The sequence below is a fragment of the Malaclemys terrapin genome, chromosome 7 (assembly GCF_027887155.1).
Source record: "Malaclemys terrapin pileata isolate rMalTer1 chromosome 7, rMalTer1.hap1, whole genome shotgun sequence".
Classification (NCBI taxonomy): domain Eukaryota; kingdom Metazoa; phylum Chordata; order Testudines; family Emydidae; genus Malaclemys; species Malaclemys terrapin.
The window spans coordinates 67,016,895-67,037,496 of NC_071511.1; the positions used below are offsets into that span (position 1 = coordinate 67,016,895).

Genomic DNA, 20,602 nt, shown 5'->3' on the forward strand with positions numbered 1-20,602 from the left:
TGGTAGACATGTGATGGCCTACTGCAGAACATGAAAACTTGGTTAGATTAATTGATATTAATGTTTTACTTATAAAAATATAGGTAAGGGACAGTTTTTCATCAGTTATCTCAATTGGCAGGTGCTTCAGAAAGGAATGTATCCCTGAAACATCTATTGACAAGTCTGAATTCTGCCAACACCCTGAAAACCCAGGGAATTGGAGGTAAGCGTACAAATTATGCCTGCAGAATCTATTTTGTGGAGAAAGCCTGTGTGTACAGAGCACACATGTCAATTTCAGTCTACAGAATGAAGATTTTATATGTGCAAATGTTATGAGTACAAGAACTAAAATTGGCTCCATATGTCTCAAGTAAAAAGTGAGAATATACAATATATAAATAGTTCTTATGCACAAGTCAAGTTCTAGAAATTGACTGTCATTTAACACAGTAATCAGTTTCTTTACTTTTTTTTATACAAAGTGACATTTTTATTTTTAGTACAGAAAATCCAAGTCAGAACTGTACCTGTCTGTTTCAATTGTACCATTAGAGTCCATCTCTGATCTCAACTTAAAAAAAATATAACTGCTGTCCCTCAACATGTAAAGTATTTTTACCAGTAATTCATCAATACATTTCCTATATTTATTTTTTTTAAAGTACTTTGAACTATAAAAACAGTATCTGGAAAACAGAAGTTAAAATTTAGGACCAAATTTTTCTTTGAAGAACTGTACAAGAAGAATCCCTTTTTTAATTAAAAAAATTGCAAATAAAAGCAAAACTACACAATGTTGGGTAAAACTACAAAATACTTCTTGCTACATAATGAAATGTTAGGAACAGTCACCGAGAAACAGTTCTACTTCAAAAGAACAACTGAAGTACAGTATCTACAAACATGACATACAGTTAAAAAGAGACAAAAACAAATTTTGTGTTAGGAACACAGACTCAGAAGTGCAAAAACAAAAAGGGAACTGATACAATGGAGTTTGGTACAATGGGTACATAAGTCTTGTAACCAAAACTAAACGATTGCTTATTTGTTGACAGTGACAACACTAACAATTATGGTACCTCCCCTAAAGGCTTTTAATCAAAGCCCTAAAACTGTGACTGTTCTTATATTAAATAAAAATCTATGTGAATGCTACACACTGAAGTACAATGCTTAAGAATTACCCTGCAAAATTGCACCAACATAAGCTTTCAATATTTACAGTCTCTAAAAGTGACAAACACAGCATGCTAGGCCTAGCTATTGACTCTCCCCATCTCTACTTAATCCAGGCCCAACAACCAAAAAATATTTCTCAACACACATTAAGTTTAGATTGATCAGATATATTATGATGTTTAAATATTCGATCCATGCATAAAAACGAAAAACAGTATCTTTGACAGACAAGCGTTTGTATTTTATCAACAGTGGTCTGCCCTGTAGAGGAGTGCACTTCCTTCTGAGCTCACTCCCAAAATGTACCGTTCACAAAACCCATGTGATTACCCGGTAGTCATGTCAACAGTGTGCTCGGAAATGGTCAGAATTGCAAGGTAGAAGCACACTGCCCACAACCATTTCATTCATATGTAAAAACATCACTCCATTTTGGAGATATGCCTCATTTGGGGGAAAGGAAACAAACTTAAAAAAAAAAAGACATTCAAGTAAACATCAACAACCAAATACTTGGAAAAGGTTTTTGTAAACTTGTCATTCTAAAGGGTTTTTGTTTCGCAGCATCACTAAATTAATCTCTTATGAAAAAGTACACCTACGTTATATCCCATTCTATTTTGTATAAAAGCACACCATAAAATACAAGTTCTTCTGATAAAGTGATATCTCTCTTCCAGCACACCTTGTGGATGTTTTTTGTTCAGTGTATCAATCCCCTTCATAAATCAATCATTTATATCTCTATAGAGATAAAAATGGACAGTGTCCATTGGACAAAAAGAAAAGCCAACTGTTAGTTACATCCATAGAAGAGTTTCACGGCAAATATCTATAGCGGGCCAGCTGGAATCCACAGGACTTTATTTTGTTCTTGATCAACAGTTGTCATAATCTGAGTGCAAATGCTTGAAAGGGCTCCTCCCTGGACAATACCTACAAAAATAAAGAACACCTCAATCACACACATCAGGCCCTGGAAAAAGCAATTCTTAGCCAGGTATTTTCCTACATAGTATTTATCAACAGACCGTGCATAAATTAACCACTTGGATAACTGGCAGATACATGAATGTGGGTAAAACAATAACAATGATAAACAGAGCAGAGAGGTTAAGTATTTAATATGCAGATGCTCCTGCTAACCCTTAAAATGACAAAGGAAGGCAGTCAGAGCCCTGGATATAATCAACTAAGATAACCGTTTTGTTACTGAGTCCCTTGCTTGCTATTTTCAGAGGCAGGTAGCAGAATTTGTTCATTACCCCTAAAGCTGGCCAGAACCCCGTTATATAATAATAAACCCACACTTCTGAGCAAGGGGTGTTCAAGGTTTAATATTTATATAGTAATAGAAACTATAGCTGTAGCAACTAGGTGCTGTTTACAAATATTTAAAATTAATTGTATAGGGCTGAGCTAAATAAAACCACCGTTGCTGCCACTACAAACTTACTGAGAGAACTATGTTGGGTTGTTTGTTTGGTTTTTGTTTTTTTGGGGGGGGGAGGGGGAGAGGAGAAGCAAATTGAGAGAACTATGTTGGGTTGTTTGGGTTTTTTTTGGGGGGGGGGGGGGAAGAGGAGACGCAAATAGCCATAAATACACCGTGCATAGTGTTCGTAGACATGCCAAACTCAGCGGGGGCGGAATGCCAAGCAGAACATGTTCAAAAGGCAAGGGCCTTCTTGTTGAGAAATCCGTCCTGGAGAGCTCAGTCTCAAGAACTAACAGCCAGAGTTTTGCATCATGGTGCTACCCACTAAAATAAACTTTGCCCATGACTCTAAAGCCATGCAAAATAACTAGAGCAGGCAGTTAGGAACAGGAAATGGGACTTAACCATAATAATAATAATCCCAAAGCTTGGGCCTTCCCTGTATTGACATTATTCTTAATGTCCTGCCTGCTGGTCCTTGCTCTAGCAATTGTTCAGCTGCAACATCAGTAGTGTGTGTGGGGGGGAAATCAGTGTAGACAAGGGAGAGCAGGCCATGGGAGCTTTAAAACATTAAAGAGTGACTTACATGTCTTAATAGTTGTGCCTGAAAAAGCCTCTGTGACCACAGTTAACGCTAGTCTAGAGTAATAGGAAAAAATAGCAAGAGGCAGACATTTTTTCCTCTTCTCAGCTTAGAACTGAATACCACTTAAACAAAAATGTATTCTAATTGTCGCAGCACACTGTGCCGTATCAACACCAGGAGAATTTGGAAGTAGAATGCACTGACTCAAAAAATGACAGGTCTGTACATGGCAAAAGGGCATTTAAAACGCAATACAGATCAAACCAAGTGTGCAGTCTCTGAACTAAAGATGGCCTGAATGGGCTATTAGCCAAAAAGTGTTGGTTACTGAAGCAGCCCCAGGGTTCAGACCTCTAAGTATTCACACCAGGGAGAAGAAGCTATTGTGTGCAAGATTACATATCGCTCTATGCTTAAACTAAACACTTTTTCTCAGAACACTGCCATGTCAGTTAAGCACTGAATCTTAGCTTGGGAATTTTTAGTATGTCAAAAGTATAATTCAGTTTTAACACAGCTGTTTTGGTTCTGTCTCAGTAGCATCCAGGAGCATCAAATTGGGGCACCCAAACTGCTAGGCACCGTACAAGTCCATGCCTCAAAGAACTTACATTTTAAGGCCCCTCATCTTGCAATGAGTCTCTGGTCACACATGGTTTGTTACAGGATTGGGCCTCAGTTAAGAAAATATGCAACAAGTGGGTGCAACACCCACACACAAGGAGCAGAGGATAGCATGTGTTTAGTTATGTGCACATTTACAAGGTTCATGGTCACTTCTTTGAAAATGGAGTACTTCTCTTATGTAATAAGCTGGAAAACTGCCATTGTTAATTATTTGTGACTTTTCTCAACATGCAATAGTAATACCTTCTTATGGAGAGACAGACCCGTCCCTAAAGATACAGTATATTGTGTGTGTGTGTGTGTATGTAAAGCCACTTCTGTAAAAAAAAAAAAAAAAAAAAAAAAAAAAATCGCAGTAGAATTTCTTCTAAATTAAAAGAAACATTAAGGACTACAGCTCTACATAAAGGCTAGGAATTATTATTATTATTATAAGCACTTCATGCTTTTGTGTAATGTTGGGGCCATTCGCTTCTATGGTACTGAGATTTCAGCCTGACTGTTATGAGTTTATGCAGAAGAGTTTGGTGCACTGAAACGAGCTGAAGTATCCTTTAAGTACTGCAGCACTGTCTCGGGTAAAATATGTTAAAAAACATTCCTCATATGTTCAGGGGCTCATATTATGAGCTATGCCATTAAAACAGACCTCTGATATGATTATGTATAATGGTTCAATTCCAACAACGGTGTACCCGCCTTCTTAAACCCCACTGTAACATGTCATATCAATATGTATTATCCCAAAGCCATTAAATCCCATTATAGCTTTCTTACATTAGGGCGGTGGGGAGCAGTGGTGGGGGGGCAGTTAGGGGCAGGGGAACTGGGGGCAGTCAGGGAGAAGAGGTGGTTGGATGGGATAAGGATCCGTGGGGGGCAGTCAGGAAGGAAGAGGGGGCGGCAGGGGGCAGTTAGGGGTGGAGGATCCAGAGGTGGTCAGGGGACAGAGAGCAGAAGGAGTGGATGGGGCAGGGGTCCGGTGGGGGGGAGGAGGGGGAAAGGTGTCAGGGGGCAAGAAGCAGGGGGGAGGGTCAGATAGGGTGCGGGAACTAGGCCAATACATCATACTATAGCAGGAATAAAAAAATCTATGCATGTTGTAATGTTATGGCAACAGTCACATCATTCCCATCAATAACACTTACACTTCATGTAGTTTCACCATAATGCTCCCAATACTGGGTCATTTGTGCCACTATGGGTCATTTTGAGAGGTCATTATAGTATATAGAAGATACTCTAAATACTAAAACCAAACTCCATGTTATAGACCAGAGGTGGGCAAACTACAGCCTGCGGGACTGTTTTGCCCGGCCCCTGAGCACCTGCCCCGGGAGGCTAGCCCCTGGCCCCTCCCCCGCAGCCTCAGCTTACTGCGTCGCGGGTGCAATGCTCTGGGCACCGGGGCTGCAAGTTCCTGGGGCAGCACAGCTGCAGAACCTGGACTAACCTGGTGCTCTATGCTGCGCAGTGCGGCTGTAGCACCGCCAGCCACCAGTGCTCCAGGCAGCGCAGTAAGGGGGCAGGGAGTGGGGTTGGATAGAGGGCAGGGGAGTTCGGGGGATGGTCAGGGGCCGGGGGTGTGGATAGGGGTGGGGGCGGTCAGAGGGCAGGGAACAGGGGGATTGAATGGGGGCATGGGTTCCAGGGGTGGTCAGGGAGAAGGGACGGTTGGATGGGGCAGGGGTCCCGGGGGTGGGGTGGGGGGCCGTCAGGAAGGAGAGGAGGGGTTGGATGGGGCGGTGGGGGGCAGTCGGGGCGGGGGTTCTGGGGGCGGTCAGGGAGCGGGAGGGGTGGATGGGGCAGGGGTCCCGAGGGGCAATCAGGAAGAAGAGGGGGGGTTGGATGGGGCGGTGGGGGGCAATTAGGGGCGGGGGGGTCCAGAGGTGGTCAGGGAACAGAGAGCAGGAGGAGTCTCAGGGGGGAGGGGGAGGTCAGGGGGCGAGAAGCGGGGGGGAGGATCAGATAGGGGGCGGGGACTGAGCCATGCCTGGCTGTTTGGGGAGGCACAGCCTCCCCTAACCAGCCCTCCATACAATTTCTGAAACCCGATGCGGCCCTCAGGCCAAAAAGTTTGTCCACCCCGGTTATAGACTAAGCACCTGTGACTTTAAAAAAAATATATATATATCCATATCTATATATATCTATATCTATTCTCTCTTTAAAAAGAATCAGAACACAAACATGACCAGAACCAAGGGAGAGAAAAAATACAAAAAACCTGCTACGTACTAAAGGCTCTTTTGAAACATAGTTTAACTGGAACGACCTGCTACTGTATTCTTACTGAAATGATGATTATGGTAAATACTAACCTGTGAAGTACTTGCTATACTCCTGTTCTATTTTTTGAGCTGTCTCAAATTGTTCTTTGGAATGTTTTTGTGTAACTTTGTCCCTCAGAAAGATTGGGTCTTTCTGCTCTCTGTAAGAAAAGAAATAAAACATTTGCTTAACAGTTATTCTTTCAACAGACTCTATCATAACTGTCTGTAATTCATCTAACGTCCAAGCCTCAGATTAATTTTCAAGCATACAGAGAGCGCCATCTGGAGATTCAGTGTAATATTACCAGTAATATAAGGTTAAGTGATAGCCAAGGCATATGAATTGCTGTAATAGGAAACACAGCATAATATTAGCAAAAATTCAGTCAGTGAAAGCAAAGAAAAAAACCTCCAACTTTTCCAGTTTTAAGGGATATTTTCAGACATCTCAGATCATCCTACACTTTGAAAAAACACTTTAATCAAAGCAACATTAAAGAAACTGCTCTTTCAAAGGACTTAAAATGTAAATTCATTTATTAAACTTTGCAAATAAACGGAGAATCTCATGATACAAATTGGGAGGAAGGGGTGACAGAGGGGGGAAAACTAGGGACAAGCTGTAAAGTCCTCCTCCAGATCAACATTTTTCCAGCATCAGGAGCATTTAGATCCATGGATTTGTTCAAGCCCATCTCTAGAAAATGCTCTCGTAAGTATGAAACAAAGATAGAACGGTTACTTACCTTCTGTAACTGTTGTTCTTCGAGATGTGTTGTTCACGTCCATTACACATTAGGTGTGTGCGCGCCGCGTGCACGGACGTCGGAAACTTTTTCCCTTAGCGGCTCCCGTCGGGCCGGCGGGGCCCCCACCTTCCCGCCAGAGCGGCGCCCCGCTCCAGGGTATATATATCCCTGCCGACCCGACCCCTCTGGTTCCTTCTTGCCGGAGACTCCGACAGAGGGGAAGGAGGGTGGGAAGTGTAATGGACGTGAACAACACATCTCGAAGAACAACAGTTACAGAAGGTAAGTAACCGTTCTTTCTTCTTCGAGTGATTGTTCACGTCCATTACACATTAGGTGATTCCCAAGCTTACCATTGGAGGTGGGTAGGAGTCAAGGTACAACTGACTGTAACACAGCCCGGCCGACCATCGCGTCCTCTCTGGTCTGATGATGGATCGCGTAATGGGCTGTGAACGTGTGTATGGACGACCAGGTGGCTGCCTTACAGATCTCCTGGATCGGGACCTGCGCCAAGTAGGCCATTGAGGACGCTTGGGCTCTAGTCGAATGGGCCCGGATCTCCGGGGCCGGAACATTGGCGAGCTCATAACAAGTGCGTATACAATGCACAATCCATGCCGACAAGCGCTGTGTCGAGATAGGCAAGCCTTTCATACGTTCCGCAATCGCAATGAACAGCTGGGGTGTTCTGCGGAACTACCTGGTCCGCTCCAGGTAAAATGCCAACGCCCTTCGGACATCCAGGGTATGTAGGCTGCGGTGGTGAGGATCCGTATGGGGTTTTGGAAAAAACACCGGTAGGCAAATGTCTTGCCCCATGTGAAACTGTGACACCACCTTTGGGAGGAATTTGGGGTGCGGCCTAAGTTGCACCTTATCTTTATGGAACACCGTATAGGGTGGTTCCGACGAGAGGGCCCTCAATTCCGATACCCTTCTGGCCGACGTGATGGCCACGAGAAACGCCACCTTCCACGAGAGGTGCGTGAGGGAGCAAGTGGCCAGGGGCTCAAAGGGAGGACTCATGAGTCTATTTAGGACTAGGTTCAGAGACCACGTCGGAACCGGCGGGCGTGAGTAGGGAAACACCCTTTCCAGCCCTTTGAGGAATCGGGCCACTGTGGGGTTGGAGAATACTGACACTCCCAACTCTCCCGGATGGAAAGCCGAAATAGCGGCTAAGTGAACTCTAATTGAGGCGGGCGCAAGCCCTTGATTCTTGAGGTGCAGTAAATAGTCCAAGATGGACGGAACCGAGGCCTGTAAAGGCTGTATGCGTTGAGGCTCACACCAGTGGGAGAACCTTTTCCACTTCGCCAGGTATGTTGCCCTTGTAGAGGGCTTCCTACTATTAAGGAGGATTTGCTGAACCTGGTGAGAGCACCTGTGTTCTGCATCGTTCAGCCAGAGAGATACCATGCCGTGAGATGAAGCGAAGACAGGTTCGGGTGGAGTAGGCGACCTTTGTCTTGCGTGACTAGGTCGCGATGGAGGGGAAGGGTGATTGGATCGGCTACGGACAGTTCCAGCAGGGACGTGAACCAATGCTGGCGAGGCCAGGCCGGGGCAATAAGTATGATCGTTGCCCTGTCCCTGCGGGTCTTGAGAAGAACCTTGTGTATAAGTGGAAATGGAGGGAAGGCATATTTTAGGCTCCCTCCCCATGGGATCATGAAAGCATCCGCTAATGATCCCGGGCTGAGGTTCTGGAACGAGCAGAACTGAGGGCATTGGCTGTTGTCCCTGGTGGCGAATAGATCCACCCGGGGAAACCCCCACCTCCGGAAGATCGAATGCAGGACGTCTCCTCTCAGTGTCCATTCGTGCATTCGATAAGATCGGCTGAGGCGGTCTGCTAAGCCGTTCTGAATTCCCGGAAGATACGTCACGATGAGGTGTATCGCATGGGCTATACAGAAGTTCCATAATTGGAGTGCCTCGTGACAGAGGGGAGAAGACCGGGACCCGCCCTGCTTGTTTATATAGAACATGGCGGTAGTGTTGTCCGTCAGGACTGCCATGCTGTGACCTTTTAGGAAGGCGTGGAAGGTCTGGCAGGCGAGGCGAACCGCTCTTAGCTCCTTCAGATTGATGTGAAGCAGCTTGTCCTCTCCGGACCACAGCCCTTGGGTCCGCAGTTCCCCCAGGTGCGCCCCCCAGCCCATGTCTGATGCATCTGTCACTAACGTCAGAGTGGGTTGTGGGGCAGCAAAGGGGATCCCTTCGCATACCTGCTGGCGATCGAGCCACCAGCGTAGCGAGCTGAGCACCTGGTTCGGGATCGTGACTACTTGATCCAATGGGTCTCTGTTGGGGCGATGCGTGTGGGCGAACCACAACTGTAAAGGCCGGAGTCTCAGCCGGGCATGTCTGACCACGTGCGTGCAAGCTGCCATATGCCCCAGAAGCTGCATGCAACACCTTGCCGTTGTCGTGGGAAATTTTTGGACCGAGCTTACAGCCCCGTGAATTGACATGAACCGTGCCTCTGGTAAACTCGCTCGCGCGGTTACCGAGTCCAGGGTAGCACCTATGAAGTCCAGCTTCTGTGTGGGGACTAACGTGGATTTCGGCACGTTGACCCGGAGGCCGAGCTTGTCGAACGTCTGCAAGGCCAGCGTCACGTGAGATCGGACCTCGGCCTCCGACCTGCCCGCGAGTAGCCAATCGTCCAGGTACGGGAACACACGCATCCTTCTTTTTCGAAGGAAGGCTGCTACCACGGACATGCACTTCGTAAACACCCGTGGAGCTGACGCCAGGCCGAAGGGCAGGACAGTAAATTGGAAATGGCGCTGGCCGACGACGAAGCGCAGAAAACGCCTGTGGGCCGGATTGATTGCGATGTGAAAATAGGCATCTTTCATATCGAGGGCAGCATACCAATCCCCCGGATCCAGGGATGGGATAATAGTTCCAAGGGAGACCATACGGAAGCGCGCTTTGATCAGAAACCTGTTCAGATCGCGCAGGTCCAAGATAGGACGGAGGCCCCCTTTCGCCTTGGGGATCAGGAAGTATCTGGAATAGAATCCTTTTCCCCTTAGGTCCAGAGGGACCTCTTCTACTGCTCCTGCAGCAAGAAGGGTCTGTACCTCCTGTATGAGGAGTTGCTCGTGAGAAGGGTCCCTGAAGAGGGACGGGGAAGGGGGATGGCAGGGAGGGGGCGAGGAAAACTGGAGGGTATAGCCCGCCTTCACTGTGCGCAGGACCCAGCGGTCCGATGTTATGCGCGACCAGGCCCGGTAGAATTGGGACAGACGGTCCTTGAAACCCAAAGGAGGATCCGGTATATGAAGTGGTACGCTGTCCTCGGGCGTAGCTTCAAAAGCCTGGTTTATTTCCTGGCTGCGGCTTGCCCTGGCCGTGATTCTGGCCCTGGTTAGGCGTATTGTTACGTCTCCGCCTGTTATCCCTGCCTCGACGGCGGTAAGGCTCGTGTCGGGGCCGAGGGTGGTAATGCCTTTGCGGCGGCTGGGGTTTGAAGGGCTTACGCTGCGTTACCGGCGTGTGCATACCCAACGACTTAAGGGTCGCTTGTGAGTCCTTAAGGCTATGTAGCCTGGCGTCCGTCTGGTCGGAAAACAAGCCCGAACCTTCAAACGGGAGGTCCTGCAGCGTGGTCTGCACCTCCGGCGGGAGACCTGAAGCCTGCAACCACGCCGAACGCCTCATCACGACTCCCAACGCGATTGTTCTAACCGCAGCGTCGGCTGAGTCCAGTGCGGCCTGTAAAGAGGTCTTGGCCACTGCCATTCCCTCGTCCACCAGGGCCGTGAACTCCGGATGCGCGTCAGGTGGGAGGGAGTCCTTGAACTTGGCGACTGATGCCCAAGAGTTAAAATTGTGCCTGTTTAGAATCGCCTGCTGATTGGCGATCCTCAGTTGCAGGCCCCCCGATGAATAGACTTTCCTCCTGAATAGGTCCAATCTCTTAGCTTCCTTGCCCTTGGGGGCAGGAGCTTGCTGGCCATGTCGCGCCCTTTCGTTGACCGCCGAGACCACCAGCAAACAGGGGGATGGATGTAGAAAGAGGAAGTCAAACCCTCTAGATGGGGCGAAGTATTTCCTCTCCACTCCCTTTGCAGTTGGCGCACTGGAGGCCGGTGTTTGCCACACCGTCTTATAGTTGGACTGTACTGTCCGTATAATCGGGAGAGCGACTCTGGAGGGGCCCTCTGGGCTCAGGATATCGACCATGGGGTCGTCCTGCTCTATGGTTTCCTCCGCTTGCAAGCCCAGATTGAGGGCTACCCGGCGGAGCAGGTCTTGGTGTGCCCGATGGTCAATCGGGGGAGGGCCGGACACCAGTGTGCCCGCTACCGCCTCATCTGGCGAGGAGGAAGAGGTCGGGGCCTTCTGCCCATCCTCATTGTCCTGCAATCCGGCATCAGCCAATTGCTCCTCTGCGGCCTGACCCGCCGCGTGGGATTGGGACGGTACCGTACTCGGTGCCGAGTCCACTCCTTCCCGCTCCGGTGGTCTAGAGACCGTTGCCTCCCTATACGATGGCGGACGGTGCCGCGGGGAGCGGGATCGGTACCGGGATGGCCCGGATCTCGAGGCTCCCGATGGGGGCTCTTGTTGGTGGTAGGCCCAGGGTGTCCAGAATGGCCATTGGCTCGGCTGGCCCCATTGTGACTGACCGTAGTCCCTGCTGGCTTGTGACCTACGGGCATACCCGCCGTATCGGTCTGAGTCAGTCCCCGAGACCACGGACGGTGACCTGGAAGGCCACGGTGGGGCCGTGGGACGGTGCCGGTCCGGTCTTGGGGAGTAGCGCCTCCGCGACCAGGACCTGGAATGGCGCCTCGTCGACCTGGACCTGGAACGGTACCGGTGATGGCGGGACCGGGAACGGCTACGGCTGGTCGGCCTCGGGTAACGAGCCGCCGATGCTTCGCGGTGCCAACTCGTGCTCGGTTGCTGAGTCGGTGCCGGCCGTTTGTTGAAGCCCGACTGCTGCGGTGCTTCTTGCGCCGAGGGCAACCGGGAGTCCACCGAGGCGGAGCTCGACCGGGACTGGTCCCTGGAACGGTGCCGAGACGGCGACCGTGGTGGGCGCACCATTTCCGGCTTGCCTCTGCGCGGCAGCATAGGCGGGGCGCCTTCAGCGCGTGCTGGGGCCTCGACGGACAAGGCAATGAGGTCCTTAGCTGCCTCAAACGTGTCCGGAGTGGAGGGCTGTTCCACCAGTTCCTCCAGCCCTGCATCCTCGCTCGACGCGCTCATCCCGGGGCTCGACGGGCCCTTCGGCGCCGGAGCCACTACCGGGGTCCGTGATGAGGCCGTGTCGGCCTTAGGGGCACTCGAGGTCTTTACCGGTGCCGCCTTCTTGTGCGGGGAGCGACCTCGGGCCTTAGGTTGGCCCTTCACTTTTGCCGGCGAAGACGATCGGCGTCGTGCACTTCCCCGCTGGGTCGGTGCCGCGGTCTTCGAGTGACCCGCCGGCGCCGGTTCCCGCACCGAAGCCGGGGCGCTCCGCACGGAGGCAGACGGTGCCGTCGAAGTGGAGGGCTGTAACGCCATCTCCATGAGCAGCTGCTTAAGGCGAAAGTCCCTCTCTTTTTTAGTTCTGGGCTTAAAGGCCTTGCAGATTTTGCAGCGCTCCTTCTGGTGAGCCTCCCCCAGGCAACGAAGACACGAAGCGTGGGGGTCGCTCAATGGCATAGGCCTGCGGCACGTGGCACAGGCCTTAAAACCCTGGGCGTGTGGCATACCCCACCGCCCGGGGCCGGTGCCGGGGCTGAACAAACAACCCCAGCAGGAACTTTAAGTACTCTAATGAGCCGTTAACTACTGGTTAAACACTACACAACTAACTGATTAACTGCTAGATAACTCTAATGTGCTAAGGGACACTCTCAGACGAGAGACAGAGTTGTTCCAACGCCGCCACGGACGGTAAGAAGGAACTGGAGGGGTCGGGTCGGCAGGGATATATATACCCTGGAGCGGGGCGCCGCTCTGGCGGGAAGGTGGCGGCCCCGCCGGCCCGACGGGAGCTGCTAAGGGAAAAAGTTTCCGACGTCCGTGCACGCGGCGCGCGCACACCTAATGTGTAATGGACGTGAACAATCACTCGAAGAAGAACCGACGTTTTCGCTATCACACTTTGGATACTGGAGCAACTGGGCTAGGTAGGTACAGAGCCCTAACAAACAGAGGCTCTCCTAGGTATTAGTGAGTAAAGGCGAGTTTCTGTTTGAAATGGTAAAAAGCAGATAGAAGTGGGAGATAGCTTGCCTTTGCAATGCTGAGGTAGGCCAGTGTTGGTGTTATTGTAGACACTGTCCTAGTTATTAGGGTGGTTTTCAAAAGCATCTAATTGATCTAGGAGCACAGATCCCTCTGAAAATTAATGAGACCTGTGTTAAATCACTTAGGTGCTTTTGAAAATCCTACTATTAAACTTTTGATGCCCAGGACAGGTACTCCCAATGGAAACATGCTAATACACCTAATTTTGATGAGCACTGAGAAATCATGACTTCCTGTGTCAACAGTTCAATTTTTCACAATATTATTATATTTAACTTGGTTTTCTAAAACAGTAGCTGTAAGAGCTATTGGCCAACTTTTCAAGAGAGTGTTCAACAGCAGCAGTTTCTTTATATTTTGAAAATCTGGCCAATAGCTAGTACAGCTTTACAGAGTTTTACTACATCTGATTCATTTTCTGGTTATATTTAAAAGAGGTGGTGGCTTTTTATTTAAATAGATGCGCTTCAAAATTCATGTTTGGGCCTTCATTAGCATCTAAGCACTGTTTACTTGAAGACAAATAACTTAATATTAGGGCTGTCAAGCAATTAAAAAAATTAATCGTGATTAATCATGCAATTAAAAATTAATTGTGTTTAATCACAATTAATCACGTTGTTAAACAATAATAGAAAACTATTTAAATATTTTTGAATATTTTCTACATTTTCAAATATTTTGGTTTCAATTACTACACAGAATATGAAGTGTACAGTGCTCACTTTATATTTATTTTTGATTACAAATATTTGCATTGTAAAAAACCAAAGAAATAGTATTTTTCACGTCACCTAATACAAGTACTGTAATGCAATCTCTTTATCATGAAAGTTGAACTTAGAAATGTAGAATTATGTACCAAAAATAATTGCATTCAACAATTAAACAATGTAAAACTTTAGAGCCTAGAAAGTCCACTCAGTCCTACTTCTTGTACAGCCAATTGCTCAAACAAGTTTGATTACATTTGCAGGAGATAATGCTGCTTGCTTCTTGTTTACAATGTCACCTGAAAGTGACAACAGGCACTGTTATAGCCGGTGTTGCAAGATATTTATGTGTCAAATACGCTAAAGATTCATATGTCCCTTCATGCTTCAACCACCATTCCAGAGGACACATGTCCATGCTGATGACAGGTTCTGCTAGATAACGATCCAAAGCAGTGAGGACCGATGCATGTTCATTTTCATCACCTGTCAAATCTGCAGTGAAAGTGTTCTTAAAATGAACATGTGCTGAGTCATCATCTGAGACTTCTATAACATGAAATATATGGCAGAATGCAGGCAAAACCACCAGAAAACAGACCATTCTCCCCAAGGAGTTCAGTCATAAATTTAATTAATGAATTTTTTTTTTTTAATGAGAATCATCAGCATGTCCTCTGGAATGGTGGCTGAAGCATGAAGGGGCATACAAACATTTAGCATAACTGCCATGTAAATTCCTTGCAATGCCAGCTACAAAAGTGCCATGCGAAAGCCTGTTCTCACTTTCAGGTGACATTATAATCAAGAAGCGGGCAGCATTATCTCCTGTAAATGTAAACAAACTTATTTCTCTGAGCGATTGGCAGAACAAGAAGTAGGACTGAGTAGACTTGTAGGCTCTCAAGTTTTACAGTGCTTTGTTTTTGAATGCAGTTATGTAACAAAAAAAAAATCTACATTTGTAAGTTGCACTTTTGTGATAAAGAGATTGCACTACAGTACTTGTATGTGGTGAACTGAAAAATACTATTTCTTATTTTACAGTACAAATATTTGTAATAAAAATAATAATATAAAGTGAGCATGGTACACTTCGTATTCTGTGTTTAACTGAAATCAATATATTTCAAAGTGTAGAAAAACCATCCAAAAATATTTAATAAATGCAAATTAGTATTCTATTGTTTAACAGTGCGATTAATCACAATTAATTTTTTAAATCACAATTAATTTTTGGAGTTAATCACATGAGTTAACTGTGATTCATCAACAGCACTACTTAATATGCTTTATATCAAAACATGGTAAGTTACCGAAGTCCCTTCATTTTATCCCTCTGTTGCATGGTGATAAGTCTACCTACCTCACAAGAGAGTTGCAAGACTTAATTGATTCACATTTATAAAGGTTTTCTGAGATACTACAATGAAACGGACTATACAAACTATTACTGTATAACAAAACAAGTGGCCGTAAGCTATATTCCTCACTTACTTGATTTGCTTAGCGTTTTTGTATCGAATGAAGATGACAATAGGGTAGATATGAACACTGTGGAGCCGTTCAATGGCATGAGGAGCAATGTCCAATAGACAATGACAATCCTAAAAACAAATATTTGGGTAGAAAGCATAAGCAAACTTACAAGGATCCTATTAATCCCCCAGTGAAACCCCAGTAACTCAATGAAATTTCTGCTTTACATTTATAGGACAGGCCATTAAGCATATTTTCAACTCCTTTTACACATAAAATATGTTGTGGCAGTAACTACAAAGTGCATTGTATGTAAAGGATTTATCAATCCTTAAGCTGACAAAAATACATAAAACAATAAACCCCATTTAGAGTACCAAAAAAATCTATTAATAGAACAGGCATTTATTTGAGAATCAATTAATCTCAAACCTACTGCGATAAAGGATTTAGGTATTCATTCATTTTTGTCTTTAAGAACAAATAAATAGTCTTTCATATCTCCTAACTAGACCAAATATGCAGCTCTACTCCTTAAGCAGTAAGAGTATATATCTGGTTTGACAGAACACATTTTAATTCTGTTAAAGTCGGTTTAGCGGTTTCTTTCTTGCAGTGTTTATCCACTGGCAAATTTTATGCAATCTGAGCAGTGTCAAAAAACAAAGTATTTACAAATATTTTTAAAAATAAAAAGTTAATTCAAACTATGCAATGCACAGAATTTCTTTTTTTAACTAATATTAAGATGACTTAAAGAATCACTAACACAACCAGTTTCTCTATACCTAGGATTATAAAAGAGTCTTTAAATAGCGACACGATGAAACAAGGTAACTGCACTTATATTAAATTACCTTGTTTTTCCTCAAGAAGAAAATGCCCTGGGAACAATTCTTTGGTAATCTTTTGAAACAGAACAATATCAGCACTAGTACAATTTTTTTCAGGAAATACAGTATATAATAATTATCTGTAAATTTTACAGTGAACTGGAGAGCAAGAGAAGATACCATAAAGAGACAATCACCTTCTCTGTTATCTCCTTTATTGAAGCTACTGTTGTCACATCAAAATGTCCACTCCTTCGTTTGTAATCTATAAACAAACAGTCTTTCACTCCACGTTCGATGGCTTGTTGGGAAGCTTTCATCACTTCTGTTTCAGAGAACAAAAATTGATACTTCGTTCATTTATATTTCTTAACTACAGAACAAGATTTACAGGATAGAATTTCACAGTCTTGCTTTTTCCTCCCCCTCCTAGAATCTTTGTGCTACCCTTTAATCCAGTTGTTACGCCAGATGATTGTGTTATTTCTACAAGTACAAATAAAAGTTACATGGCAAAACACTCAAAATTGCTCTCATTACTTGTACACTTACCAAGGGGACATCTGCAAAATTTTCCAGGAGATTCTTTGACTAGCATGTCCTTCACAGCATCAGGTAATGGTCCTAGAATGAGTACGGGCCTGGGAGAGGTACAATCCACCTTCTGTACACGCTGATAAGCCAGACTCACAGAATCTAAAAAGAGTAACAAAAAAGTCACTTATGCACAATTAAAATTTTTTTTGCAGTATTGTTCAGATAAATAAAGGACACACAACTAATTACAAAAGGTTTGAACATAAATCTTTGGCAATGGACAAAGGGCCTGTAGTCCTGTTATGAGAAGATGGAATTAAAGAATTTAAACCATGCTGGTGGCATAAATGTCAAAAGGCTTTTTTTTTGCCAACCCTGCTCAAAAGGTTAAATTTTAATATTCATACATCAGGGGATGGACTTTTTCCTTTTTAAATTAAGAAACTACAAGCACTAATTTGAGATGATGATCTGGCTTGTTATTTAATGCCTATGTTGGTGCCTGAGGACAATGAGTGTCATAGGACACAGATAATTCTCCAGTGTTATATGCAGATCAATCAGAAAACCACACTTCTCTCAGGTGTTTTTTCATAGCCTTAAGAAAACTAAATATAACAAAGGCACTTGCCATCCAAGAAAGGAATGGAGTCTGTACTGATTGTATCAAGAGCCAGTAAATCTTTTCCATCTTTGGAACCACTACGCTTGTGTTTATGTTTTCTTCTAAAGAATGATCTTCGAGCTGCTGCTGACAAAGTCTTAGTGGAGCTGTTTTCATCTTTAGCCTCAGACATACTGTGTCTCCTATAGAACTCCTGGTCCATCCTACAGTGAAATGGATTGAATAATTGTATTCAGGTTAGCACAAACACATAGGGATTTTAAGAGCCATTCTTCACAAAAGAAAAGAAAAATGTATCATCACTAAGGAAAACTTGTCTAGGGCAATTGCCAAATGATCTCAAGCAGCATCAACAGAATATCCATAACCTGAAACTACTATTGATCAACACTGGAAGAATATATCCCATATATTATATATCTTGAGTCTGATTTTCTGGGCCTTTCTTCAGGGACACTAGAATGTGGGTAAATATAATAGCGCTAGAAAGAGCTTGACAAATTCTGGTTGAGAAATTTGGGGGAGATTTTTAAAGGTAATTAGGCCCCTAATTCCCAGTGAAAGTCAATCTCCCCCTACATAGACAGAATGGAAGGTATCACATTTTTGGTTATAAGATGAGGCACATTGTATTGCCATTATTGTTTCTGCAAACTAAGTGACTAGTTTTGTTTAACATTCCAACACAAAATTACTATCATGCAGTTGTATTTAAAATGGAAGCAAACTTACTGTACACACAGTAGATATCTTTCTGTCTGCAAAATGGGGTCAATTCCTTCTTAATTATCTCACAGGAACAGTGTGAGGATAATTATGTCTATACTGTGCTTTCAAATGTAACAGCTATCCTATGCATTAGCATAGCTTCTATTGTCAAAATTGCTTACAAGTTCTTATGATGAAAGGAGAGAAAGGAAGGGCAGAAATAGCAGTGATCTTAAAAGGTGAGATTTGCCTGCTGAGTGATACTGAATGTGACTGCACTAAGCAGCTAAAAATTTAATGGCTGAATAAGGATCATATTCTGCCCTTGATCTTGGTGAATATTTCCCTTTGGTAATAGGGGATTGTTTTGGGTACACAGTCCTCACTTTACGCAAATCATAATTCAAAAGCGAGTGGCTCTGTCTAAAAATGAGTTTGACACCCCCAGTTTAGATGATATTTCTGTGTAAAGTCACTTAGGTTACTGTCTGAATCTTCTTTCACAGCACAGTACTGTGTGTCCTTTCCACTTTTAGGAGGTTACTATTAGCAGCACTAAAAATGACTTGACATAACATCTTATTTAATTAGATGTTATTAAAACATGCCACCCCTAAAATAACACTTCTAGGAAACTAATACCTCACAGGAATCACACAGCTTTGAAGACTCAAACCCGGTTCTTTTTTGTTTATAGCTCATCACTCAGGAACTTTAAGAAGCAATTTATCACTGAGGTCACTTACATATATTTGCTGGGAATCTGTCCTCTCTCTAGCTTTTGAGCATTCTCATCCAGCTGCCAAGCCATCCAGCAACCAAAGTTCCCCTGTGGTAGAGTATCATCAACATACAAAATGTCATCCTTCTTAAAGTTTAAATCCTGCTCCACCTCTGCCAGCCGATCATAAAGTGCTCTGCAAAGAGAGACATAAATAGAATCTATAAATGAAGCTCCACCATCTCAAGTGAAGCAAGTCGTGTAGACAGTGAGGAAAATAAATGACTCTCTGCTGGAGTTGGTCTCTAACATTCTAAATGCCCATGTACCCACAGTGAAGTAGGCAGCTACACTTGGGATATAGGTTGCACACTTTCAGCAATTGCAAAGAATCAAGGGCTAGCCGAGATAGGGCATTGTGCTTTGAATTTCCAACATAAGCCGAAATTTGCTGCCTCTCTGACCCCTTGCATACAATGGTCAGCATACTATTCTAGCAGCTTTGTATGGTCCTTTACTTTTAAATTATTTGCAGTTACATGTGATTCTTGCTGGCAAAATAGTTAAGGCACTAAGCTATTTAATGGACATGTTAATACCTGATATAGAATCCATCTCCAGGTAACTCTTTAATCTTGTTGAATTCTTCTATTCTGTACTGAGTCTTTACTCTTATATTTTCTCCTGGCTTCAGCATTTCAAGGTAGGCTTCCTCAGCTGTTTTATTTCGCATATCAACAGATCCATACTGTAAAATACAGAAAAACCCAAAACTCATGAGGTCTCAGAGCTGATGTTGTATCTTAATAGATTGTAAGATTAGAGTGGAGCCTGAGGAAGCATGTGAAATGGGAGTTTGGTTCTCCCAATGGCCTGTACCTGTGTAAAAGGAAAACTCACCACAGCACGATACAAACTAGCGTAGGCACCAGTTAAAATATCCAGTACTGAGACAGAGAGTAGAATTTTTAAAAAATCCCTGAAGAAAACGCAGTGGATATACACAAAAAGGGAAAAAGCTACCATATTCCCTTAGCTGTTCCAGACACAAAAGCAGAAAATCACAAGATTCCAAGGAGATCTTATTTAGGATTCCTAGAAAGACCAGGTGGGTGAGGTAGGCCTGATCTACACTACAGTGTTAGGTATGGAAACGTCATCGCTTAAATTTGGCTCCCGCCGTCAACGCATCTTTACGCTGATTGTACCACCACCTCCCCGAGCAGCAGAGAGTCATGGTCGATGTACTTTGGTCAACGCAGTGTCAGTGTAGACAGTATGTTGCTTATGTCAACTGTTATGGCTTTCAGGAGCCATCCCACAATGCGCTGGCTGTATGCGTACATGCATAATCTTGTAGACATGGCTGTAATCTCTTTTATTGCACCAGCTTCAGCTGGTGAGAGACAGAAGCTTTCAAGCGAGACACAGAGCTCTCCTTCAGGTCTGGGAAAGGTACTCCCAGAGTCACAGCAAAATGCAGGGTGGAACAGATTGTTAGCATAAGTAGTGAGCACATATTATAAGATACTATTCAAAATTGAGTGGCGTTAACACCTCTGCAATCAGAGGACAAAAAGAGGAGGTTAGTGGGGTACAGATTGTTTTAATAAACCATAAATCCAGTGTTTCTGTTCAGTCCACGATTTTTATTTTAGGATTCCTAGGCAGATCAAGTGGTCTGAATCAAGGTGTAAAACTTAAAAACAAACCCTGCACACCTCCTACATGTGGACGAGTATCCAGGATTAAGCGGGTACAATGGGAACATCTCCCAAAGTACTCACAAGGATTCCATCACAGTAGTATCTGGGCAGCTCACAAACAATGTATTTATCCTCCCAACACCCCTGTCTGGTAGGGAAATATACCCATTTCA

General features: G+C 44.8%; 1 protein-coding gene across 2 annotated transcripts in view; it reads right to left on the bottom strand.

The window, feature by feature from the left end:
- Positions 1–420: 420 nt before the first annotated feature.
- Positions 421–20,602, bottom strand: part of DLG5 (discs large MAGUK scaffold protein 5) — a 204,877-nt gene continuing 184,695 nt past the window's right edge. For both annotated transcript variants that reach the window (XM_054034358.1, XM_054034357.1), the window contains 8 exons: positions 19,323–19,471; positions 18,749–18,919; positions 17,301–17,497; positions 16,685–16,828; positions 16,330–16,457; positions 15,318–15,427; positions 6,143–6,252; positions 421–2,103 (listed from right to left, as the gene is read on the bottom strand). In XM_054034358.1, the coding sequence (XP_053890333.1) occupies positions 2,000–2,103; positions 6,143–6,252; positions 15,318–15,427; positions 16,330–16,457; positions 16,685–16,828; positions 17,301–17,497; positions 18,749–18,919; positions 19,323–19,471 (1,113 nt within the window). In that variant the 3' untranslated portion in view covers positions 421–1,999. The remainder of the gene's footprint in view (positions 2,104–6,142; positions 6,253–15,317; positions 15,428–16,329; positions 16,458–16,684; positions 16,829–17,300; positions 17,498–18,748; positions 18,920–19,322; positions 19,472–20,602) is intronic.